Below are 26552 nucleotides of genomic sequence, written 5' to 3' on the forward strand. Positions count from 1 at the left end.
CCTCGCTCTATTATATATGTGTGTGTGTGTGTGTGTGTGCACCGGCTTTCTTTAAATTAACTGGGTTCTCTCTCTCTTTCTCCTCGCTCTGTCCTTTTTCATCTCCTCCTTCTCTTTTTCTACACGTCCTTCATCTCCCTCTCCTTTTAATTTCCACTCCCAAAACTTATGTATTTATCTCTTCAAAATAATCTCCTCCTCCTCCTCTTCCTCCTCCTTCTCCTCTTCCTCGTATCTCTGTCACTGTTTCTCATTCTTTTTATCCATCTATTCTTTTCTGTCTCTATTGTCTTCCGGTCCTGGCGGCTATGCTATGTCGGGCCTATGCTCTATGTGTGTGTGTGTGTGTGCGTGCGTGCGTGCGTGCGTGTGTGTGTGTGTGTGTGTGTGTGTGTGTGCTACACTGCTCAGCTCTACGTATCATCTCTGTGTTTGCCTGCTCTGCAGCGGAGGAGACACAGGCCTCGCGGAAATAACCTCAGTGTATGTACATCTATCTATCTATCTATCTATCTATCTATCTATCTATCCATCTATCTATCTATCTATCTATCTATCTATCTATCTATCTATCTATCTATCTATCAATCTATCTATCTATCTATCTATCTATCTATCTATCTATCTATCTATCAATCTATCTATCTTCCCTCTTTATTTTTTTCTCTCTCCGTCAGATGTTTTTCAAACTGGATCTGCACCAAAACTGTAGTGTTGCTGGTTGTTTTTCCCCCTGAGAGGCACCACCTGGGTGGGTTTGAGCTGCAGTAGGTGATAGTTGGGATAGTTGGTTCCTTCAACAATGCTCATTCATGACACGGCTTTGTTGAATACTTAATTCTGATTGGTCAATCACGGCCGGTTATTTCTTTATAGCAGACCGTTGCTATGGGTGCAGTTCTGATGGTGGACCGTTTGTGTGTCAAATTATTGATTTCTTAAAGGGACTATTTGTAACTTTCAGAAATGCTTGTTAACAGCGACACCTGTGGCCGTTAAGTCAACGAAAGTCAACGTCCTGCTGCTCGCGCTTGCTCGCTCTAAAAGACATGAACGAGCATCGCTCAAAACAGTGAGGAGACACACGTCAGCTAAAACCACAATATCACTCTATATTTCAGCTGCTTGGCAGTAATGTTAGCTGACCAGACGAAGGTCTCTCCATGAATCAATGCTGATCCTAGTGTTGGCTTTTCCTGCTTCAGCGCAGGCTGAGGCAGGAAGTAACGTTGTCGTCTCCGCCCACAGCCGGAGAGAGACACCGGCACCCGGTCGGTAACGAGACGATAACGTTTCTCTCTGCGGAGCCCCGTCTCTTCACAAGACACGGGAAACCTCTGTTGGTCTGGAGGAGCTGCAGCAGTTATTTCTACACAAACGTCCACTGTACATTCACTAGATATTCTCAGAGCTACGAAGTCTTCTGCAGTGTGGAGTGAGCGCGCGTGAACGTCTAGAGGTGGAGCGAGACAGCGAGAACGCGCGCGGTGTGTGAGTGAAGGCAAGCAGGCAGGGGAGGAAGGTACAGTGGTCACACGCGAGCACGCATATGCGAGCGCGCATGTGTCCCGACCCGGTAAAAAGTTACAAACAGTCCCTTTAAGTAAGTAGCTGTGTAATAAGCGGGATAATGTACAGCTAGCGGGTCATTGTTGCTTCGCGTTCGGGTCTGTCTCACAACAAGTACCGGCTCGCTGTGCATTATTAGACTGGTAAGGGTTATCTTTGCAGTTCAAATTGCAAAAAAAAAACAAATGGAGGTAGACGTGTCAAATGCAGTTTTGCGATATGGTAAATGGACTGCATTTATAGAGCGCTTTTCTAGACTCAGTGACGACTCAGAGCGCGTCACAACACCCGTTCACACACACATTCATACACTGGTAGCACAGGCTGCCAAACACTGTGCTACCTGCTCATTAGGAGTGATAAACATTCACACTCAGGCCATTTGGGGTTCAGCATCTTGCCCAAGCATACTCTGACATGTAGATGTGTAGTTGATGACAGCCATCCTGTAATACCAACGATATCAATGTCTAATATAGTAAAAACATACAGGACACAGGGACAATGCGTGCACACTCAGTTCTATCTGCACTAGTGATCACTGCACATCCAGTATTTGTAAAGTCCTTTTAACACCAAATACTGAAGGGAGTAAATCAGTTGTCTTTTCACATTTAGAATGATGCCTTGTCACAATTATTGCGGGGGACAAATGTTCATATTTAATATCTTCTTCCCTTGGATCAGGTATTTGCATAATACTTCTTCTGGTTTGCTCAGTCTGCTTCGACAGACACATGAAACAGCTTTCTGCAGCTAAAAAAGAGACGCCATCTGAGTTGTGTTGATGCAGCGAACCCCACCCACCTGGTGCTCCCAGCTCTTTAAATCAAACGTGGCCTAATTGTCACGATTCAGATCTACTTTGATCACCTCTCCAGTTTTCTATCCATCCTGTCAGCTTCTCTCTGAGCTCTCTCTCTCTCTCTCTCTCTCTCTCTCTCTCTCTCTCTCTCTCTCTCTCTCACACGTCTGCTCGTGTTGAGGTTGCTCTGCTCTCCATTGTTTGTTCTCTGTGATGAGTTTCTCTGGAGTTCTGCTTGTATGCAGCGTGTGTGTGTGTGTGTGTTATATGTGTGTTTTAGTGTGTTGCATCGCTGCAGATCGGGTCAACAGTGTATGACTAAAGCATGGACTGGCCTGATGTGCGACTGTTGGCCTGTCAGTTGGATTGGCAGCGTGCCGGCATGTCATTAGTCGTGCATGACGTGATGGAGAGGAGGCGGTGTTGTTTTAGCCGAAGGCCGTCGGACAGTAGCTTGAAAGGTGGAGTGAATGTTGGATAGAGACGGAGTTCAGCTCTTCTCTCTGTCTGGAGTTGGATGACGTCATTGTTTGGAACTTTTCAGCTCGTAATTTGTTACAAATGTAAAAATGAATTCAGTCAACAACAGTTTAGACACCGGAGTCATAATGTTACTGTAATATGTTTAAAATGAGTAAAGATTAGTTTTGTCAGTCTTTTTCAGTTTAAGGTAAGACCCAAATAAGACATATATATATATTTAAACAGCAACTATCTGTCTGGTAAGGTAGTGCAAAGAGACACAGCTGTGTGTAAAACCAGAATTATTAGTAGAGGAAGTAGTACTAACAGTAGTATTATAACTCCCTTCTTCCTTCCATCTTTTAACATTTTAACTTGTTTAAATATTCTGTTCTTGTTTTCATTTCTTCAGTTACTCATGCACTTTGAGCTGAATTTAGTGTATAAAAGGTGCTATATAAGTTTATTTAAAATTAGGGCTGTCAAACGATTCAAATATTTAATCGCAAATTAATCGCACATTTTTTTATCTGTTCTAAATGAACCTTAAAGGAGATTAGTCCAGTATTTAATACTCTTATCAACATGGGAGTGGACAAACATGCTGCTTTATGTATGTATATATTTATTACTGTAAATCAATTAACAACACAAAACAATGACAGATATTGTCCAGAAACCCTCACAGGTACTGCATTTAGCATAAAACAATATGCTCCGATCATAACATGGCAAACTGCAGCCCAACAGGCAACAGCAGCTGTCAGTGTGTCAGTGTGCTGACTTGACTATGACTTGCCCCAAACTGCATGTGATTATCATAAAGTGGGCATGTCTGGGGACTCGTGGGTACCCATAGAACCCATTTACATTCACACATCTGGAGGTCAGAGGTCAACGGACTTTTTTTTTTACTTTTTTCAGACATTTTTTAGACTTTTAAAAATATTTTTCAGACTTTTTTCGAACATTTTTTGGACAATTTTCAGACAATTTTTAGCTATTTTTTCAGACTTTTTCAAACTTCTTTCAGGGAGACTCTCGGGACTTTTTTTAGACTTTTTAAAAATATCAGTCTTTTTTCTGACATTTTTTGGACAATTTTCAAACCATTTTTAGAATTTTTTTTGGACTTTTTTTGGACTTTTTTCAGGGGAGACTCATGGGTACCCATAGAACCCATTTTCATTCACATATCTGGAGGTCAGAGGTCAAGGAACCCCTTTGAAAATGGCCATGCCAAAATGTAGCGTAAGTGTGGAGCGTTATTTAGCCTCATGATAACTTGATAACTTGATAACTTTGGTTTGGGTTAAAATAACACCGGAAGAGGCGTAACTAAAGTAGGGAAGTTGTGTGACACATCTATAATATTGTTATCATGAAGTCTTTTGGCCGTGATAATCGTTTAGTGAAAATCCGCTATTGTGACAGCCCTAGTTGTCAACATAAATATTGAAAGGAAACATACACACGTCATTCCAAAATAGACGCCCAGACATCTTATTCTGGTGTGTGTGTGTTTGTGTGTGTGTGTGTGTGTGTGTGTGTGTGTGTGTTTGTAAGCGTATTAAGTGTGTTCACATGTGTAGTACTGTTACTGCTGCCGGCGACCCGGAGGGCGTGCATGGCTTGTGTCGGGCTGCTGGGAGAGCGTACAGACCGCTGTCTGTGTGTAGCGCAGCTCCTCTCAGGACGGTGAATCCTCTCGTGTTCGTCTTGAGTCTTTGTCCGGCCTGCTGCTTGCAGACTGACGTGTGCTTTATCATCAGGGTGATGTGAAGCTTTCTGTTCAGAGTGTCAGCAGGGTCCTGTTCTGGTCAGAAGAGCCTGATAATGAACCCAGCAGGGAAATCAAGACTGGCTCCACAATACATTATGAACAGTAGACTTTAACTGGAGCCGGTTCCTTTATATGACGTCCTATAGATTATTGTTTATCTGAAGTGCCATGATGCACAAACACAACCACAAACAGGTCAAAATCCTTCTGTGCATTAGATTTCTTTACATATACATACATACTAGGCAGGTTTAAATAGATATTAGAGATGCACCGATCCCACTTTTTAAATCCCGATCCCGATACCTGGGGTTTTGGTTATTGGTCGATACCGAGTGTTTAATTAATAAGCTGTTTGCCTCACTGTGTGGAAGTCACTGTTCTTTTATGTGTGAGGCGACATCAGGCTTGACTTAAACATTGTTTTCTTAACTTTGTAAAAAAAAAAATTAACAAATAAATAAAAAAAAATATTTTATTTATACAAATTTAATTTAATTTATTATTAAAATTAATATATCATACACCAGCAACTTGGTAAAAAAAATCTTCAAAAGTAAAAGACTTTTTATTTATTATTAAAATAATACATTTTACATCAGTAACTTGGTAAAAAAATTCAAAATTAACAGCATTTTATTTACTATTAAAATAATAAATATTTTTTTTATTTTTAATGCAGCAACAACTGCGTCAAAATTTAAACAGGAATTAAAATTCCAGTATATAATGTATATGGTACATAAACATAGAGTGGAATTGAATAGATCGGATCCATTGTCAGCGATACCCCGATCCAGCTGTTTGAGTCAGTATCGGCCCGATATCTGATCCGGTATCGGTATCAGTGCATCCCTAATAGATATATAAATATATAAAACATTTGTTACCAAAATACACTTTAATGTGTTTATCTTACTACTTTGTCTATTTGTGTCTGTAGATTTCTCCTAAATTCACCAAACGTTACCATTAAATAACGCCTCATTTGTATATTTAAACATAACATTTCAGAAAACGCATAATACAAAGAATAATTGATGATCATCATTATGATCCTGACTTTTTAATTTAACGGATATGATTTTAAACATGCAAACCCTTGTGTTAGTATCGTTTTGACATAGAACAGTGAGTCCTGTAGGATTCTTCTGTTGGGTTCTTGCAGAGCGTTTCGACCAGACTCGAAGGTGATGGAACGTCAGTTTATCCACATGGCTGCCATATTTCATTTATGTCATACTGTTGCACAATGTGTTGGGAAATGATACCTGTGTGAGGCCTGTATCAGCTATTACATATCAGCTATTACAAGCTTGTGTAGTGTTGGTAATGCAGCAATGTGCTTATTCTACAAGTTAACAAATGTTTTATCTGCTGTCTGTATTCACATCATTTCACGTGTTAAAACCATAGAGTGTATTTAAAGATGGACGACGCGCCTCCGCTTCCTCCCGCTGTACAAAAGTGAAGCCAAAACAGCTTGAGATTCTGACGTCATATGAAGCCAGAGTCTGCGCGGTAGCGATCGGTCGGCCGAAGCCGCGGTATCGAGGTCCCGCCCACACACTCGCCCGAGCCAATCACAAGCCGAGCGCAGCCGCAGCTTGTTAGCATGAGCTGCTACGTTAGCAACACGGTAGCTGTTTCTCTGCTCCGCTTCTATCTATTACGCAGACTGGTGACGGTCATGGAAACTTAAAGTTACGTCTCCTCTCACGTACAATTCAGAGCCTCCGGCTGCGACTACTTCGCTCAGAGCAGCTGTCAATCACAGCTGTCAATTATGACGTCTCAGCCTCTTTTTATAGCATCAAATAACTAATTAAAACCAAACAGATCAGAACAAACATCAGTGTGATGAGAACTGCCTGAAATGACAGAAAACATCTTTAGGAAAAATGTATTTGACGTTTACTTTGACCTTTTAGTTTGGCCCATCTGCTAACATGGAGGAGGCGGGGCTTATGAGCTATACTGCAGCCGGCCACCAGGGGGCGATTGAGATCCAGTTTTGGCTTCACTTTTGAGGAGCTGTCATGTCGTCCATCTTTATACACAGTCTATGATTAAAACCAGTAATCTGCTATAATTTACATTGAGATATTTGTTTTTCTTTTCTTTTTTTTTAATAAAGAAATTTTGAATATTAACAAAAACCAACCGGACTATGATCTAAATGAAATATGGTTGCCATTCTGGAAAAGTCCAGTGGGTGCATGTGAGGCATGGTTTCTACAGCCCTCCTTCATGCTTGCTCTCTGTCTCTCTGCCCCTTTTCCTCTCTTCCTGTCAGTTCCCTGTTGTCTGTTTCATTCCTCCATGTTTTGGTGAAGAAGCATGGTATTACATGTGCTTGTCAAAGGCTTAGTAGTTAGTAGGGATTACTACGGGTCAAGATATTTGAATGCAAAGACCGTAAGCTGATATATATGATATAAGACGGGTCAAATAGTACTTGTTTCAGATCAGCTGGTCGCCACACAGGACAACACAAGCTGTTCATACTGTTGTCCTCGTGTGGTTGACCACCAGACCACCTAAACCAAGACGTAGTTACTGTTTGACCCAAGTCAGATATTATCATTCAATATGCACATAAACACACAGGAATGCATAATTCAACCACATGCTGTAGTTGTACCGTCAAACACTCATTTAAAGTGAGTGTCGAGAGTGTCGATCAGTCAGGATGCATCAAATCTCATTTCTTTTCTTTCTCTCTCCTTTGTTCCTCACAGACCATCACCGACACCAGTCCGATGCGTCGCTCCACCTCCAGCCTGGTCCATGGGCGTACGGGCCGCGGCGTGAGGCTGGACGACTACTCCCTGGAGAGGGTGGTGTCCGAGGAGGCGAGACACGGAGGAGGAGGAGGAGGAGGAGGAGGCGGCGGAGGTGGAGGAGGAGGAGGAGGACGCCGACACAGGGACAGGAGTCACCGGGCTTCGCAGCGCTCCCTGACCAGATACACCGACGCTGACACGGGTGAGTCGCTCATAGTAGGGATGTGCAGTCCAAGCAGAAGTACTGTTCAGTAATCACTGGGGACTAGTTGATGGGGCTGAATACACACTGGGGGAGGACGGCATGAAGGGACATTTGGCACATTTTCCCATCTAACATTATGGATTAAGAGTTTATTTCAACCATGTTGTTGGAACAGTGGAAAGACAAACCAAGACGAGTTTTATTTTGTTTCTGTTGGGTTTGAACGACTTTGAACTCTAGCCTCGTAAAACACAACGCTCATCAGACATCACAATGGTTTTAAGACAAAAATTAAGATTTATATTTTCAATGACGAAGGCAATAAAAGCTCTTTAAAAAAATAAACATATTTTACGTAACAAACTTACTAACTTAAACCCAAACCCTGATCTTTTCCTAAACCTAACCAGGTACTTTTGTTGCGTAAGTAAACCTACTTTGGAAGTTTATTTTGAAAAGAGACTAGGTATGCTAATTTTGAAACATTTTCTTAACCGATAACCGACCCTCGTTAACCGACAAGATTTGTGCCTCGCATGCAGCGGTGCGGATGCTGCAGAGTCTCCAGTTCGCCGTCCGGGAGCGTTAAACTTAGCAGATAGATAACTTAGATGCTGCGTGTAGTGTCGCGGACATCCAACCACTTTACCAATAAAAGTCTCCGCCGCACATTTAGTTTAGTTTAGCAGGTTGTCAGCTTCGTGCTCCCCGTAGTCACACACATGCAGTCTGTATTGTCTGTGTTGTCGTTGGCGTTCTAGCTGTGAACGTACAGTAGCTGTAGCAGACAGTGTGTGTACAGTTTATTTGTCGGTGAATAAATGCTACAAGGCTACAACTCCTCCACTCAAGCGAGCTATAGACGGGAGCCAACTTCCTTTATCTGTAACTCCAGCTCAGACTCTCTTAAGGTGGACCAGCTTTTCTACAAGTTTTTCTCAGCTAGAGAAACGTTATCGTCTCCGACCAAAACTCCGGCGTCTCCCCTGTTCCTTCCGGCCGCGGTCGGGAGGCTGGGGCAGGAAAAGCCAACACTAGGATCAGCATTGATTCATGGAGAGACCTTGGTCTGGTCAGCTAACATTACTGCCAAGCAGCTGAAATATAGAGTGATATTGTGCTTTTAGCTGACGTGTGTCTCCTCACTGTGCTGAGCGATGCTCCTTCATGTCTATGTAGAGCGAGCACAAGCGCCAGCAACAGGACGCTGACTTTAGTTCACTTAACGGCCACAGGTGTCGCTGTTAACAAGACATTTCTGAATCTTACAAACAGTCTCTTTAATGTGAAAGTACAATAAAAATATGTTGTCGCTAAAATCAAAGAATAATCGTGATAAATAATCGTGATTATCATTTTGGCCATATTCGTGCAGCCCTAGATTTTGGCTTTAAGGGTTTTATTAACAAGGCAATATTTTTGTGCAATCCTTTTAGCTGATTTCAGGAGGAGTTGGTCCTTCTGTTAAATTATTTCCCAAAACATGTGACTGATTGGAAATGTTATTCCTTAAAGAAGTCCGTCTGTATCGCAGCCACAATTTTGTATTTCCTTAAACTTACATTGAACTCGGTGGCATTAGACATCTATCTAGTGATGATGTAACGTCGTCGTAGTTGCAGCGTTGCTTTACAGTTGAGGACACCTCAGTAGCCGGTGTCGAGGCAGTGAAGAGCGATCCGAGCATTTATGTCAGCTGTCATCACATTCACTCAATCTTATACGAGTCAAGTCTCGGCACAAAGAAGTCCTCGATAACAACATTGCCCACTTCATCACTAATTGCGTGCTTCAGCTGTAAAACTAATGCAACAAGGCTGGCCCAGTTTACCTCTGAATCCTCTTTATATGTGGAGAGCTCTCTAATCTGATGGAGGACTCTCGTCCTCACAGCTTCCCGGCTCGGGAGTGATGATGCTGTTTTAAATTAGTTGTATTTGCTCTACGTTCGACTGCACATGTAGTAGATTGAGCTGCAGTTGGTAACTAGAATAAAAATATTTGTTGTCATATTTGCTCAAACTGTCACTCAGAAATAACAGAAATAAACTCTCATTTTCAGTGCCTATTTTGACAGTTTGATCCGAATTCACGAGCTTCGTTAGAGACAGAGGAACCGGATGTGTTTCAGATTATCTGTCTCATGTACGACTGTGAGGATAAAGTGACAGTTTAAGCAAATATGACAAAAATGTATCTTTTATTAAAGTTACCAACCGTAGCTTTAAAGTAAATTCCTTTAAAATCTGGTTATAGCTTGTTTTAATTTTTATTTAAATCACCTTTGTCGATCTTTTCCCGCATATAAAGATCTTTTAGCCACTGTAGTAACTTGGTGGTGATGTTGCAATTAGGGCTGTCAGCTGATTAAAATATTTAATCGCGATTAATCACATAACTGTCCATAGTTAGTCGTGATTAATCACACATTTTTTATCTGTTCAAAATGAACCTTAAAGGAGATTAGTCAAGTATTTAATCCTCTTATCAACATGGGAGTGGACAAATATGCTGCTTTATGAAAATGTATGTATATATTTATTATTGTAAATCAATTAACAACACAAAACAATGACAGATATTGTCCAGAAACCCTCACAGGTACTGCATTTAGCATAAAACAATATGCTCCAATCATAACATGGCAAACTGCAGCCCAACAGGCAACAACAGCTGTCAGTGTGTCAGTGTGCTGACTTGACTATGACTTGCCCCAAACTGCATGTGATGATCATAAAGTGGGCATGTCTGTAAAGGGGAGACTCGTGGGTACCCATAGAACCCATTTACATTCACATATCTGGAGGTCAGAGGTCAAGGGAGTTTTTTTCAGACAATTTTCGGACATTTTTTAGATTTTTTTTTCTGCTTTTTTAGATTTTTCGGATATTTCTTTTTAATTTTTTAGACATTTTTTCAGACTTTTTTCCGGGGAGACTTGTGGGTACCCATAGAACCCATTTACATTCGCAGATCTGGAGGTCAGAGGTCAAGGGACCCCTTTGAAAAATTTGAAAACGCCAAAATTTGGAGCGTTATTTAACCTCCTTCATGATGATTCATGGTTGGTACCGATGGATTCATCAGGTTTTCTAGTTTCATATGAAACCACTATCTTCACTCTAGCTTTAAAACATGAGCCAACTACAACCTAAAACATGTCCTCACCTCGGGCAGCTCACCTCTTGACAGAATAACGAGTCGTCTTGTCTTTACCAATGTAAACTGAGACATCTCCTTGCTAGGTCTGGGCACAGACCTCAGCACCACCACGCAGTCGGGCGACCTCCCACCCAAGGAGCGCGAGCGGGACCGCGGCCGGACCAAGGACCGTCGTCACCACCACCACCACCATCACCACCACGGCTCCATGGACAAGGAGCGCTACGGCCCGGACAGACACGACTACCCACACGGGCACCCCCACGACCGCCAGTGGTCCCGCTCGCCCAGCGAGGGGCACGACGGACGAGGACACAGACAGGTGGGCTCCAAAGACACCGAGATTAGGGGACAGCTTCTCAGTGCTGTCCCACGCCGTCTCTCCTGTCTCTCTTTTTGATTTCCATATAAGTAGATTACCTCATATAAAGCTTTTTACTCAGCACAGGTCAGATAGAAGCCCTAATGAGGAGGTTGTGGATACTTCAGGGGTGCTTTACATCAAACACATTATACATTATACATGATACATTATACATTATACATTATACATTATACATTATACATTATACATCCTCAGATATCATCCAGAATAACACACTCTAACCCTCCACAGCAGCTGTTCTGTTATCCAGTGAGAGTTCACGCAGAGTCAAACACCTACTTATGGATATCAATCTCTCTTCTTTGTGTTATGCTTTTTTTCTTTATCACTGTTTCTCTCTCTGTCCATTTTCCTTCAATGTGACGTGTTGCTTCTTGATGTCAATTCTTTGCCTCATCACTGTTTTTGAATGATTTTCAATGGTGTTTATCTCTCTCTATCTATATCTATATCTATATCTATATCTATCTCTCTCTCTCTCTCTCTCTCTCTCTCTCTCTCTCTCCTGTGGTCTCTCTCTCTCTCTCTCCCTCTCTCTCTCTCACTCTCTCTCTCTCCCTCCCCACCCCTCTCTCTCTCTCTCTCTCTCTCCCTCTCTCTCTCTCCCTCTCTCTCTCTCTCTCTCTCTCTCTCTCTCCCTCTCTCTCTCTCTCTCTCTCTCTCTCTCTCCCTCTCTCTCTCCCCCTCTCTCTCTCCTGTTGTCTCTCTCTCTCCCTCTCTCCCTCCCTCTCTCTCTCCTGTGGTCTCTCTTCCTCTCTCTCTCTCTCTCCCTCCCTCTCTCTCTCCTGTGGTCTCTGTTGTTGTTGTTGTGGTGCGTTTTGATTTTCCTTGTTTACATTTTGCTGTAGGGCAGTAGTTCGGTGAGCGGCAGCCCGGTCCCCTCCACGTCGGGGACCAGTACTCCGCGGAGAGGCCGTCGCCAGCTGCCCCAGACCCCCGCCGTCCCCCGTCCGCACGTCACCTACTCCCCCACCGTCCGCAAGCCCAGCTATGGCCCGCCGGGGCCGGGCCGCCTGCGCTCGCCGTCCCCCCGACACTTCTCCCCGCCGGACCTGGACAGAGGCTACCACCACCGACCCCCGTCACGCCAAGCTTCTCCCATCCACGGGGGCACCGGGTCCCGGCACGGTTCGCCGCGCTCCCCTAGGCACCAGTCGCCTCGCTCGCCCCTCCACGGCTCGCCCAGGTCCCCTCACCGAGGCCGCTGGAGCGGGCCTCCGCCCGGGGACAGCCTGGAGGGCGACGGGCCCTTCTACGAGCGCGACTACGAGTACGAGCGGCACCACGAGCCCCCCGCCTACGAGCAAAGCCTCTCCCACGGCAACCCGCACCCTCACGGGGGGAATCCTCACCCACACCCACGCTCACCTAGGACTGCCCACCACGGGCCCCCTCAGCCCCCTCACCCGCATCCACGTAGGATGCCCAACGGTTACCGCTCATCCTCACCTTCTCCGCATCGGCGGGTGCCACCTGGGGCGCCCCCCCCTCCACACCACCGCACCCCCCATGCCCGAGGGCCCCGCAAGGGCCTGCATGAACCTTATAGTGAGACGGACGAGGACGACTGGTGCTAGCAACCACAGGGAGCGAGGGATACGGGCAGGAGAGGAGAAGAATAGCAGCCTCCGGTGCTCTGGCCTTGGACGTGTAGACTTTTAATAAAGCAGAGGTGGTGAAAATGTCGAGGGCGGTCAGACGCCCTCCAAACCCTCTACCGTCACCCCTCGGACTCTAAATGAGAGGAAAGGGCGGAGGGGAGGGGGGTGGAGGGGCTGCAAATAGCCTTTTACAGATTTTGTGTGAGACTCAGATCAGCGACGGAGCAGCACGTGGATGAAATGAAACAGAGACAGCTAGGCCCGGGCTCGGTTCACCTCTCTCACTCTCAGAACTACACTTCCCACAATTCAATGCCTGACCAGCAAGGCCAGGCTGCAGGAGGAAGAGAGAGGTGTGGGAACAAAAAAAAGCGAGGGAGGAGCATGTAAAACTGCCGGGGCCGGGTTCCGACGAGGCCTAACGGCACTTCTCCCAGACTGTGGCGTGATTGGTCGGCCTCGCCAGATGTGCGTGCTATCTGTCGCTGGCCGCTCTGCTGATGTAAAAGCCTGAAAATGAGCTGCGAGTCCACCGCTTTGACTCTGCTCCTCGAAACAGATAAAGAAAAAGAAATCAACAAAAAGCCAGGACCCCCTAACCCTTACATGCCAAGCTATGCCTCCAGAAAATCAAACTTGAACAATGAAGAACAAAAACTTTACAAACAGTGAAAAGAAAAAAAGGGAGAACAACCACTTTTATCTTTAACCTTTTTCCTTTCCTAAGGGACAGAACCAGGAAGCTCCGCCTATACTGCAAAAACCAGCCAATCACAGCGCTGGCTGATATTTGATGAGTTTTATCATCTCTGTTTACTGTTAAAGACTCACTTTAATGCTGACGGGACTGGTGTGACATCACTTCCTGTCCGGTGGCGGTGGCGGTGGCGGTGGTAGTGCAGGGGCGCTATGAGGTGGGGGGGGTGTGGGCTCAGGTAACTTGAGAAGGGAGTCGGACTCTTCGTCAAGCCCCTTCCTCCTCGGTTACTCCACCCGGCGGCAAGGCGAGGCATAAACCTGACAGGAAATGACATCACACGGTTGAATGGGGCGGAGGAGAGGAAAGGAGGGATGGGGAAAAAAGACTATTTTCTTCAGTATTTCTTCTATCGATTACTTCTCCTTCTTGTTCTTCTTCGGACATTGGAGCTTGGTTCTTCTGTTGCATTCGCTCAGCCTCCTTTGATCTTTTTCGGAGTCCAAAATTTGATGGAAACCTGCATGATCGATTAAATACATACTAGAGAGGAGATCTAACCGGTGTGGGCGGGGACCTGGGGGCTTTATAGGAACACTTTTAGGTTTACAAAAAAGAAGTTCTCTTCTTTCACACACACTCTCTCTCTCTCTTAACATCTCAAATGTGATTTTAGTTTTTAACCCCGAGACTGTCGGCTGTTTTTGTTTTTGTCTCTCGCCGATTTAAAAAACGTTTCTACGACGGGAAAACGCTGCAGGATCACGTCAACGTTTCCCGAGAGACAAGAGGGAGAAAGAGTGGAGAGAAGCGGACTTCTACCACACTTGATTTATTATTGTTAACGATGATAGTCTTATGAATAATAACGATATCAATGTCAATGCAAAATGACGATGACAATGATGATGATGATACTGATGACTGATTGATGGAACTGTTGCTGTAGATTTGTTGTCATGTTATTTGGAGTTGCTATGTCCATCTTGTTTACATCCGTTATGTTTTTACCCCCCCCCCACTCCCCTCCCGTTCGGTGACGTTTACCGGGGTTCCCGGTTGCCTTCCTGCAACATTTCGGTGCAACGATGGCGTGGGAACTTTCACTCAGCAGCGTTGCGTGTTGTAACGCAACTCTTACGATACTCTCTCTGTCTCTGCAGAGCGGTGGAGGTAGAGGCCAGTAGTCGCAGTGATTCACGGGGTCAGTCTCGTCAACCCAAAGATCAAAGAGGGAGGGGTAGACCAGATCATCGCCGAGGTTTCACACTATTCTAGGTTGAATTCTTCCACTTGCAGCCAAAAAAAAGCTCAATCCCCCCCCCTCTGTCTCTGTCTGGCTCTGTAGTTCTCTAGTTTGATCGGCAGTGACGGCACAGTATTGGTGGTACAGTGTTGGTGTCAGTATTAGCTGGTGGTGGTGTTTTTGAGTTATCAGTTATCAGCGCCCCCCCCTCGCTACAGGACAGCCTCTGGGCCACATCCTGTTTTCTACACCTGGAGTGAAACCTCCACTTTGAACCCGTCTCTTATATCTTTGTGAGATATATACAGATGAAGTCCAGTCCTAGTCGGGAAACACGGATGTAGCCCGAGAGACGCCATATCTGTCCCGTTCGTCAGCCCGTCCTTCTGTCTGCCCGTCTGTGCCAATGCTGACCCTCCTCCTCCTCCTTCTCTTCCTCCAACCCCTTCTCTCAGGTCTGGATAACCAGAGATAACAGTCATTAATCCAATCACGTGAGGTTGTAGCAAACCTCCTCTGCCAAAACCAACGTCAGTATCCACCAACCTCTCCTTCCTCATCCACCTTTTTGTTCTGTCCATTCTGCTTTGACATCTTTCAGCTTTGTGCCAGAGAAGCGACACTGAAAGGCTTTAACGGACAGAAACACTACTAACTTCATCCTTATTGTTATGAGGGATTATTGAATATTCAATAGGACAAGATGATAAAAGTATAGATAGATGATAAACTAAATCTAGATATAATACAGTATAGATGTAGTTATAGATAACAGAGTATTTATTTTGCATACCGTTCATGCTCATGACGCGGTAGCTACTCTTGAAACCTCGCACTGTTTTTCTTCGCAGTCGCATTAAGCCAGAAAACAAAAACAAAAAAACCCCAGTCCACGTGTTTTGACTCTATGCAGACCTCATAAGCATCCTCGCCGTATTATTTCGGAGGTACTGTAAAACAGCGGAATCTGAGGGAGTATTGTGAAAATGGACACCACGTTTGCACACGTCTCTTTGACATCACACGCACAGTGAAACCCCCCTTTTCTTTCTTTCACGTCGCCGTCCCATCTCTCTCTCTCTCTCCTCTCCCGACATGCGTTGCCTCCAGGCCTAGTAGTAGTAGTAGTAGTTGAGCGTAGTGTAGACGGGGATAGGGGGGGTTTTTTGTTTTATTTGTTTTGGCGGGAGTCGAGGGAGCGCAAACCTGGAACCCCTCTGCCCACGCCTCCCATCAAGTGAGGTGACGGCACGCTTCCCCAAAAACCCCAAAACCCCCTACAGAGCCACAGTGCCTTCTGTATCAGTCACATTGGTCACCCCCGCCCCCGTCATTCTCCTCGCCCTTAGCCGCTCCCGTCCGCCCCCCCCTTACCCTCTGTAGTAGTTGAGATCAACCACACTACGCCTTAAAAGTCGAGTCCCACCGGCTCCCATGCTAGCGGTGATTTTGAGACTGGGCCATGGCGAGGAAATAGCCAAGAGGGATCACATCCGGTATGAGCTGAATCACTTAAAAACATTTTTTTTTACCAAAAATCTAAATTGATCCACACAGTTTGAATCCGATCGTCGTTGTTTTGACTTTTAAAGACTCATCGTTGGTATACCGGACGCTCGTTAGATAAGCTGTCCCTCTTGGCTTCACCTCGCTGTTCGGCGTGATGTTCTGCGTGCATCCCCTCGTGGGTCCAGTTTCAGGCGGTGTAGTGATGAGAGGTTTACAGAGGTGCAAAGCGGTTTCGCTTACTTCTCAGGTCCCTCTAGAGTTAGGTAGCTAGATCCTTAGACAACGTAGAGAAGACTCAGCTACAAAAACAAGCAGGCCTCGGATTGAGTTATTGTATGGTTTTACCTGGCATGGCGTCAGACGATGTAATGTTGAACCCCCTTCCTCCCCCTCGCCTTTCCTCCTCCTCCTCTCTGCTTTCACTAACCTACATTACACTCTGACTAGGGATGCTAATTTTTAATTATTTCTTTTAAGCGATAACCCTCGTTAACCGATTATTAACCGTTAACCGACAAGATAATGCGTCGCATGCCGCGGTGCGCCAGCTGCAGTGTATGAGGACAACAGACAACTGAGTTCACCCGTCCGGTAGACGACCCGTGTGTTGTCGAGGACACACGCAGCCACTTCACCGCACCGTTTAGTTTAGCTACGAGGTCGTCGGCCGTGTGTCAGCGCGGCGTAACGTTAAACGAGTGTCCGACAGACCGTGTGTGTGTTTGTGCTACGTTCAGAAAGCTAACGAACGTTAGTGTTGCCGGTGGCTTCCTGCTGTCCGTTGTCAAACACATATGGTCTGTCAGCCCGGCGTAACATTAGCAAGTACCCGACAGACCATGTGTGTGTTTGTACTACGTTCAGAGATGTAACGTTAGCGTTGCTGGTGACTTCCTGCTCGCTGTTGTCACACACATACGGTCTGTCAGCGCGGCGTAACGTTAGCGAGTGTCCTTCAGACCGTGTGTGTGTGTGGTAGCGGTGAGTGTGGGGTTGTCGGTTGCGTTATAGCTGTGAACGTAGCTGTAGCAGTACAGTTTATTTGTCGTAAATAAATGCTACAACTCCTCAAGACTGGAGCCAACTTCCTGTATCCTGCAACGCCGGCTCTCTTAAGGTGGACTGTTAAGGTGGACTAGCTGTTCTCCTTAAAGTAACAAGCTGCTCCTCTGAGTTTTGCTCAGTTAATTTTTATTTTAGCATATTATTACCGATGGCGTTTGTTAATGTCGGTTAGCGGTTAAACGGTTAATTATTAACATCCCTAACTCTGACCCCCTCACGTCGCCATCAGCATCCTGCCGACGCACCCAACACATCAACACGCCGCTCAAAGCGTGTTGACAGACCTCCATTTTGGCTCCACGACACCACTCGCTTTGTCCAGAATTGTAACAGCGGATCCAAAATGGCCGACACACAACACTGCCCTTGTGTGAAAGCATGTTGTGTGTGTGTGTGTGTGTGTGTGTGTGTGTGTGTGTGTGTGTGTGTGTGTGTGTGTGTGCTTTTTTTCCGAGAACAAATCCCATTCTTTGGAAAAAAAGAAAAAAAAAAGTGAACATCTGATTTTGAACGGGGGGGGGTTAGGGGGGGGGGGTTGCAAGGTTTTTGCTACGTCATCGCTTCTCCCCACATCAGCTGTCTGTCTTCACCTCCGTCTGTTTTCTTTTCTTCTTCGTTATGACGGACGAAGGAAAAACTAACAAACGCACCAAAACCATCCACTCAGTCGGCTGTGAAATTGTGTCCGTGGGTCAGTCGTGAGGCAACGCGTCGACGAAAACACGAATAAGGGCTCTCTTTAAAAAACAGACAAGAAGAAACTACTCGGTGGGTTAGAAACTACTCGGTGGGTTAGAAACTACTCGGTGGGTTTTAATGTACAGTAGTGCTGCCAAAAGATGTGCTTATGTAGCTGAAGCCACGCCGTGGTCTCCCCTTTGTACAGCACTAGATGTGTGCATGCGTGTGTGTGTAGGGGGGTCAAGAGCGAGGCGGGGAGGGCGGGGGGGCGGGCGAGGGCGGGGGGGTCAATGAGAGAGATTTTAATGATGTTTGTGTGGGGGGGGGGGGGGGAGAATAGGTCGTAGTGATGTTAACACACAATTTCACAATGGCACTGGACCACTTTTCGGGCTCATCCTCAGACGCCATTATGTCACCGTCACCGCCACTGTGGGGGGGGGGAGGGGCGGGGCTACTGCTGCGACACGGAGACATTTACTGTGTGTGTGTGTTAGTGTGTTAGTGTCTGTGAGAGTGTGTGTGTGTGTGTGTGCAGGTGTGTGAATGTGTTTAAGGCTGAAACTGATTATTTTTATTGTTGATTAATCTGCCAGTTTATTTTTATTTTTAATAATTAATTAGTATATAATTATAGTTTTTTATCTGTTCAAAATTAACCTTAAAGGGAGATTTTCAAGTATTTAATACTCTTATCGACATGGGAGTGGACAAATATGCTGCTTTATGCAAATATATGTATATAAAACAAAGTAATCCCTCTCCATTAGGGATGTCAGATATTTAGTAGTTGCCACCGATATCACTGGAATTCCACGATTCTCGATACCAATTGGACACCACGGCTAAAAAACAATAAATCCCAGGTACTTCAACATCCACTCCTTTATCACCGTTTGCATACTGGTTTATGTCAGGAGGTTAAACAGGTCGTAATTATCCCTCTAATATCTATTTTATATTGTTGTGAAAACATCTCCTTCGCCAAAAAACTACATTTTACAAGATTACACTTGAACTAGGATTCATCACAAATAAATAACACATTTTTTATCTGTTCAAAATGTACCTTAAAGGGAGATTTGTCAAGTATTTAATCCTCTTATCAACATGGGAGTGGACAAATATGCTGCTTTATGCAAATGTATGTATATATTTATTATTGGAAATCAATTAATAACACAAAACAATGACAGATATTGTCCAGAAACCCTCACAGGTACTGCATTTAGCATAAAACAATATGCTCCAATCATAACATAACATAGCAAACTGTAAAGGGGAGACTCGTGGGTACCCATAGAACCCATTTACATTCACATATCTGGAGGTCAGAGGTCAAGGGACCCCTTTGAAAATGACCATGACAGTTTTTCCTCGCCAAAATTTAGCGTAAGTTTGGAGCGTAGTACGTAAGCTAGAGTGACCTGGTTGGTACCGATGGATTCTTCAGGTTTTCTAGTTTCATGTGATACCAGTATCTTCACTCTAGCTTTAAAACTGAGCCCGCTACAACCTAAAAACCACAAGTTGCGTTAATGCGTTAAAGAAATTAGTAGCGTCAAAATGAATTTGCGTTAACGTGTTAATAACGCGTTGACTTTAACAGCCCTGAATTATATATTTGTTGTTGTTTCAGAGCGTATTAGCTGTTGAGATAAACCCTCCACATTTGGTTTCAAAATGGCAATAAAATGAGATACATTAAAGAGAAGATAAGAATTTATTTTTTATCTTGAAGGACATTTTTTTCCACCCAAGATGGTCAACATACAGAGTATTTCTTGTTATGCTAAATTAAATAAAATGAAAGTAAAACTATAAAGAAAAATCTTAACTAAGGATGCTTAAATGAAAGTGCAGGGTGACGAGGGATGAGAGTACTGCACAGAAAGATGTCGCTATATTACTATGAAACTGTGATATTTATCTGTATACAAACAGATAAATATCACAAATTTATAAAATCAAAATATTTTAAAGATATCAAACGGATAAAAGTAGGAAGTCTTGTGGGTTTTTTGGTTAATAAATTACTTAAATAATTAATTGATTATAAATATTGTCATATTTTCTGTGGGTTGATTAATCAATTAATCAACTAATTGTTTCAGCACTAAGTGTGTGTGTGTGTGTGTGTGTGTGTGTGTGTGTGTGTGTGTGTGTGAGTGAACTTGCATGTATATTATTGTGTGTGTGTGTGTGTGCACGTGTCCTGACACCATCAGCTACAGTAGGTCACCCTCAGTGCCTTACACTGTACAGGACACCACGATGTCTCCCTCTGAGACGATCGCAGCACGCATGTGAGATGAGACTTTAACGTCCTCATCGCCACCTTCATCCTCCTCTTCCTCCCTCCCTCACCCACTCCTCCTCCTCCTCCTCTTCCTCCTCTTCCTCCGGGGTCACTGAGCCCAGACGGGAGGAGGGAGGTCAGTAGATAATCATTTCTCTCACCCATTCTCTCCCATTGTATTGTATATTTTGGCTCAATAACTCTTGTGTATATAACTCATAAACTTTCTGAAAAACTCCTCATCTGATTCTCTCTCTCTGTGTTTCATTCTTCCTCTCTCCTCCTCCTCCTCATTCCTCCCGTAGTACCGCTCATCAACACATGGTGGTGGGATTGAGCTTCCATTGTCACTCATTATGGAAGGTGTACTGTATGTCTGTGTGTGTGTGTGTGTGTGTGTGTGTGTGTGTGTAGGTTGAATGAGTTCATGCTTCTTACGTACGTGTGGGTGTGTTTAGTCTGTCTGCAGTCTGTGTGCGTCTTTGTGTTCGTCTTCAGCTCGTTATGGAGTCCAGCAGGTATCAGAGGGGAAGTTATTGATGATTTCTGCACATTAATCTGTAATTCATTCACTGGAATTAATGATTTGTTCTCCCATATTACTTATTATTATTTGTTCTGTAGGAATAAATTAGAGATGCACCGATCCGACTTATTCAGTCCCGATACAGATACCGATACCTGGGCCTGCCGATACAGAGTGTTTAATTAATTAATTAATTAATTAATTAATTAATTAATGTATGTATGCCTCTCTGTGTGGAAGTCACTGTTCTTTTATGTGTAAGGAAACATCAGGCTTGACTTAAACATTGTTTTCTTAACTTTGTAAAACAAAATAAAAGTAACAAATTAATACAAATTTTATTTTTATTTATACAAATTAAATTTATATTTATTATTTAAGTAATAAATTGTACAGCCGCAACTTGGTGAGAAATCTTCAAAATTAACAGAATTTTTATTTATTATTAAAATAATAATTAGTACACCAGTAACTTCGTAAAAAAAATCTTCAAAATTAACAGAATTTAGATTTATTATTAAAATAATAATAGTAATATGCTCTGAAAATGCCAGTAGGCGTAGAAACTAAATATTCTATGGATAGCAGGAAGTCAACGAGTGGTACCGGAAAGGAGAGTAGGTTGCCTGGCAACAGTAGTAAACACTAAACACCGACGTACGGCCAAACATCGCATTTGTGTACTGTAATTATTACCGTCGCTTACCTCCAAGTCTGAATTACTTTCTGTCTCTCGATGCTTCCCCTTCCTCGTGTAGTCGGTTATAAAAATTTAGATGTGCACGACAGAGTACCGCAACAACTTGCGGAGCCCTCGCGCACCACGCCAAAGCCGTGATGGCGCAATTTTCTGGCGCATGCACCTCGCGCCGGCTTCACTACAGAGAGCATAAACCAAGCTTGAGAGCTAACAGTTAGCTAATGATGCAGACGCAGAGCAACATTCATTTGGAGTCGTGTTTGCGTCCACCTGATGAATTAAAAACCCATTATTCACGCTCCTTTCAGCTCTGTTTTGGTCTCCACCATCTGGTTCTTAGATGTTTACCAGCTAGTTGCTAACTTTGCCTGCCAACAACAAACACTGAAACAACCTCCGATGTGGCATCGACGGGACTAACGCGCTAAACGTGATGCTCCACGATAATACTGTTAATTAGGACTCTAATCAGGACTTATTCATTATTCATGTGAGCAATGACTTATTTATTTTTGTGCACGTCATCAAAACTTTCATACTTCCTGGACTCTGTGTTGATTTACAGTGAATTGTTTCCTCATAGACATGGATGAAGTGTCTCCTGCTGTCGCCATAGCAACCCCCAAGGTCCCTCTCTCTCTCTCTCTCTCTCTCTCTCTCTGTTTCCATCCATCCATCTCTCTCTCTCTCTCCTCCATTTGTTTCCATCACCGTCAACCCGGTGGAGACGAGTTGCTTCCAGAAGATCTGTCCTCAAACCTCTTTGACGTCAGCGTCCCGGACGCTGGAGGAGGCCGATCTCTCCCAAAAAACATCTCGAGGCTGCCGTACGATCAGGACTCAGCGAGGTTCTTTTGAACCCTTTGTAGCACAGATTGGATTATTCTCTGACCATCAAAACATTTGTTTATGTTTTTGTGATTAGTCAGAGAAGAGACACGACTATTGTTCATCACACATTTTATTTATTGGTTTCGGTTTGCATCGTCCAAAACGGCTCCTTTATTGGACACAGATTTTGTAACCAATAATTTGAGGTGTCAAAATTGGAATTTTAAGAGATACGTATGTCTCTTCTTCTCTGCTATTCATACTGGTTTCCACTTAAACCCATGTTTTCAGGTCAAACTAACCAAGCTAAAGGAGTTAAAGCAACAACAAATCCCCAAGATGTATGAAATGAACGCTGAGCCGGCCACCACCCAACGGTAAAAACCAGCTACAAAGGGTTAAATATAATGTAGTTATCGGTGCAGAGATGCGTTGGGAAAACTCTCCGAAGCAACTACGAACCATCCATCTCATCACCATGCAAACCATCGGACCCAGTAGAAACCGAACCAGTGCCACAGTAGAAAACCATACAGGATTCACTCAGCAAGTCGGGGAAAAAAGAGAAAAAAATAAACATACATGGCAATTTAAGATAAAAGAGAAGTATTTAATTACAGATTTGCATGTGCAATGTGCATGCCACTATGTGGGGTAACAAGTCAACTTCAGGAATTAAAAAAAATAATTAAATATAAAGAAAAAAGTATATATATATATGTAAAAATATATATAGATAGATGTTTTTAAGAGCAATGTGTTTCTTTTTTCTTCTATTTTTAAAAACAAAAAAATAAAAAAAACCTGACCAAAAAAAAACAAACAAAAATGAAAAAAAAAAAATCATCCTGATTAAAAAAAGGAAATGACTTTGGTGATGAAATCAAAGAATGTTTGTTTGTTATATTTGCCAGTTATTTCACGGGGGAAAAACCGTGGGGGAACAAAGGATAGATAACACTTTAACTAACATTACAAAAAAATATATAAATAAATAAGAAAAAATGATTTTCAAAAGGGGGAGAAGGAATAGAAAACGTTTCCTTGATGAAAAACAATCCCTTTGAGAGTAAAGAGCTGCCTGAACATGAATCTGGTGATGTTATTCCCGTTTATTCCGGATATGAAATCCCTTCTTTCTCTCTCCCTCTCTCTTTCTCTCTTTCTCTGACCATCTCTTTCTCTCCCTCTGTTTTCTTTCTCTATCTATCTCTGCTGTTTCTACCAGTGCATTTTGTAATTTCAAACAGAACTCTTCCTAAAGAACCTGAATAAACCAGAGAGAATGCATTCTACCCATCCTCCTGTCTGCTTTCTTGATCCTGCACCCAGTAACACCACCGAGTAGTCAGAGTACATGTAATCAGATTACATTTTCAAGTGTTTATTTAAAGGAAAAAAATCTACATTTTGGAAATAATTCACTTTCTTAGATGAGAATACAGACACCCATAGACATATATTCATAGACGCCACATTGACTCCTGGATCTACGTCAACATAGGCGCCATATTGGACAAGGCAAGACCGGCCTGTAAACAGATACAAGTGAACGGGGAGCTGACGTTTTTCTGGATAAAAAGCACTATAACGTCTACATTTCTCAACTGATTTTTACCAGTCGTTATTACATTAAAGGGTTTATGATCTACAAGGAGTAACGTTAAGTTAACGTTACGATTTTTTTATTATTTTCCCAAAGATTTTGGTGAAAAACTGTTAAATACGTTAACGTCACTGCTTCCGGTTCATTGATCAGCGGTCTGTCACTCAATATGCTAGTACTATCATATCACATTTTCCCTTTAAGCATATTTCACATTATCAACTGTTCAAGTTAACGTTACATCTTTACAAAACATTTGATTCTGTAACATCAGATAAGAGCTAATTAATATAATATAATAATAATTAAATATATATATATTATTTTTTAAATTTATTTGATATATTTATATACATTTTTAAAGTCAATTGTTCTTTATTTATGCATATATATATATATATACAACATATATTTATTATTTTTTACCCCTATCAGCAGCTATAACCCCATAATTTATTATATCTTCAACTCTGCATTACTGATTTAACAGTACAATAATTTAATTCAGCATCATAATCTGGTTTACTTGCATTTATTTATACAGAACATTTAAACTAATATTCTTATTTATTTACACTATATTTTTGCATTTTTATTTATGCATGTATAAATATTATTTGCATAGATCCTATTTTTCAGCATTAGTCAAGTCAAGTCAAGTCAAATTTATTTCTATAGCACATTTAAAACAACATGAGCTGACCAAAGTGCTTTACAGACATAAAAACAGGTCAACAGAGCAGACAACAAAATCTCACACATCCACAGACAGAGACCGAGATTAAATCCATGAGTAAAAGACTGTTATAATGAGCATTATAAAAGGACAATTAGTCATCTCAATTCAAGTATATTCAAAAGCCAAAGAAAAGAGGTCGGTCTTGAGCTGAGCATTATTATTTGCACTGTTTATATATATATATATATATATATATATATGTTGGACTGAAAATAGGACATACAGGATTAAATAGGACATACAGGATTAAACCAAACACTCCATAGAATAGGCAAACATCCAACTGGACTATGAACGCACTGTAATAAATCGGAAACTGTCCAGCATGTTCTTATAGAGTGCAACAAATATGACGAAGAAAGAAGGGAATTGTTATCAGGAGTAGATGATGGAAATATTACAATCTGCTAGGAAAGACATCTAAGAAAGTACACAATCTTCTAATTAATTACTTAAGGGCAACAGGAATAATGGAGAGAATTTAATTATTATTAGTATTATTATTAACAATATATATTTTTTTTTTTTATTATTTTTCTTATTTTTTAAAATGTATTTATTTTATTTTATTTATTTAATTTTTTCCTGCCAATCTCCTGCTCCACACTCCAGTCCTGTAGGTGGCGGTAATGCACCTATAAGCTGGTTTACCAACCGCCAATAAACACCAAAGAAGAAGAAGAAGATCTTCGCCAGGTGAGAATAATAATCACTCAGTTGTCCCTCCCTGCTGCCGTACAGTCAAGATGGCAGCGAAGATAAACAAAACCGGGGATTTATTCATTATTTATTCATCTTGTATCGCGTCTAATTTTACTGGATTATCAACATATCGGGTATGAAATTAATCTGCAGAAACTCCGGTTCAAAATGAGACCAAACCTTTCTGTTTATGTCAGTTTTTGAGCCACGAAAAAAGCCAAAGTGTGTCCTGAAGAGAGCCAGGTGAGGCCTGTTGTCAGCATGGCCATGGCCGGATACCGGAAATGGCTTTCAGTAGGGAAGCAGCTGCTTCCGGTCCGTTAAGAGGAGTCAGCAGTTAAATACGGTATAAAACAGTCAATCAAATAATATCCCACTTTTTAAGTCCCGATCCCGATACCTGGGTTTTGGTTATTGGCCAATACCAAGTGTTTAATTAATAAGCTGTATGCCTCGCTGTGTGGAAGTCACTGGTCTTTTGGCGACATCAGGCTTGATTTTAACATTGTTTTCTTAACTTTATAAAACAAAACGTAACAAATAAATACATATTTTTTATTTAATTTATCCATTTTTTTTTTATTTATTATTCAAATTAATAAATCATACATCAGCAACTTGGTAAAAAATCTTCAAAATTAAAATAAATAATAAATCTTTTTATTTTTAATGCAGCAAAAAATGGGTCAAAATTTAAACAGGAACTAAAATTCCAGTATATAATGTATATAGTATATATAGTAAATAGAGTTGACTTGAATAGATCAGATCCATTGTCACCGATATCCGATCCAGTTATTTGAGTCAGTATCGGCCCGATATCTGATCCGGTATCGGTGCATCCCTGACAGATATATAATCTACAGGACAGGAAGTTACTGTAACTTTTTATAGGCGAGACACCGCAGGCAAAACATTTGTTACCAAAATACACATTTAAGTGTTTAATTTACAAATTAATTTTAAATTTATAATTTTATAATCTGGCAAATTTGTATTTTTTTTTCTTGTAAATTTTCCATTTTAATCTCAGACAATATCCATGTTTTTTTTGTATTAAATTTACGACTTTATAATCTCGCAAATTTGTATTTCTTTTTCCTTGATTCTCCACTTTAATCTCAGACAATATCCCCATTTTTTTCTCATAAATTGACGACTTGAATCTTATTCCGCGTAATTATTATTTTTAC

At 42.4% G+C, this 26552-nt stretch overlaps 1 protein-coding gene and 1 long non-coding RNA gene across 21 annotated transcripts in view; both read left to right on the plus strand.

Annotated features, from left to right (window-relative positions):
- The window catches only part of cacna1ab (calcium channel, voltage-dependent, P/Q type, alpha 1A subunit, b), a 178956-nt gene extending 161208 nt beyond the window's left edge, over nucleotides 1–17748 (plus strand). For 11 of the 20 annotated variants that reach the window (XM_037764557.1, XM_037764562.1, XM_037764568.1 and 8 more), the window contains 4 exons: nucleotides 412–483; nucleotides 7361–7607; nucleotides 10856–11094; nucleotides 12006–17748. In XM_037764557.1, coding sequence (XP_037620485.1) covers nucleotides 412–483; nucleotides 7361–7607; nucleotides 10856–11094; nucleotides 12006–12734 — 1287 coding nt within the window. In that variant the 3' untranslated portion in view covers nucleotides 12735–17748. The remainder of the gene's footprint in view (nucleotides 1–411; nucleotides 484–7360; nucleotides 7608–10855; nucleotides 11095–12005) is intronic. The other 9 variants (XM_037764577.1, XM_037764578.1, XM_037764566.1 and 6 more) reach the window with 4 other exon arrangements.
- Nucleotides 17749–25338: 7590 nt separating this feature from the next.
- Nucleotides 25339–26552, plus strand: part of LOC119485198 — a 24583-nt gene continuing 23369 nt past the window's right edge. The window contains exon 1 of the long non-coding RNA XR_005206222.1: nucleotides 25339–25493. This is a non-coding gene — a long non-coding RNA (uncharacterized LOC119485198). The remainder of the gene's footprint in view (nucleotides 25494–26552) is intronic.

Source organism: Sebastes umbrosus, chromosome 3, assembly GCF_015220745.1.
Source record: "Sebastes umbrosus isolate fSebUmb1 chromosome 3, fSebUmb1.pri, whole genome shotgun sequence".
Lineage (NCBI taxonomy): Eukaryota > Metazoa > Chordata > Actinopteri > Perciformes > Sebastidae > Sebastes > Sebastes umbrosus.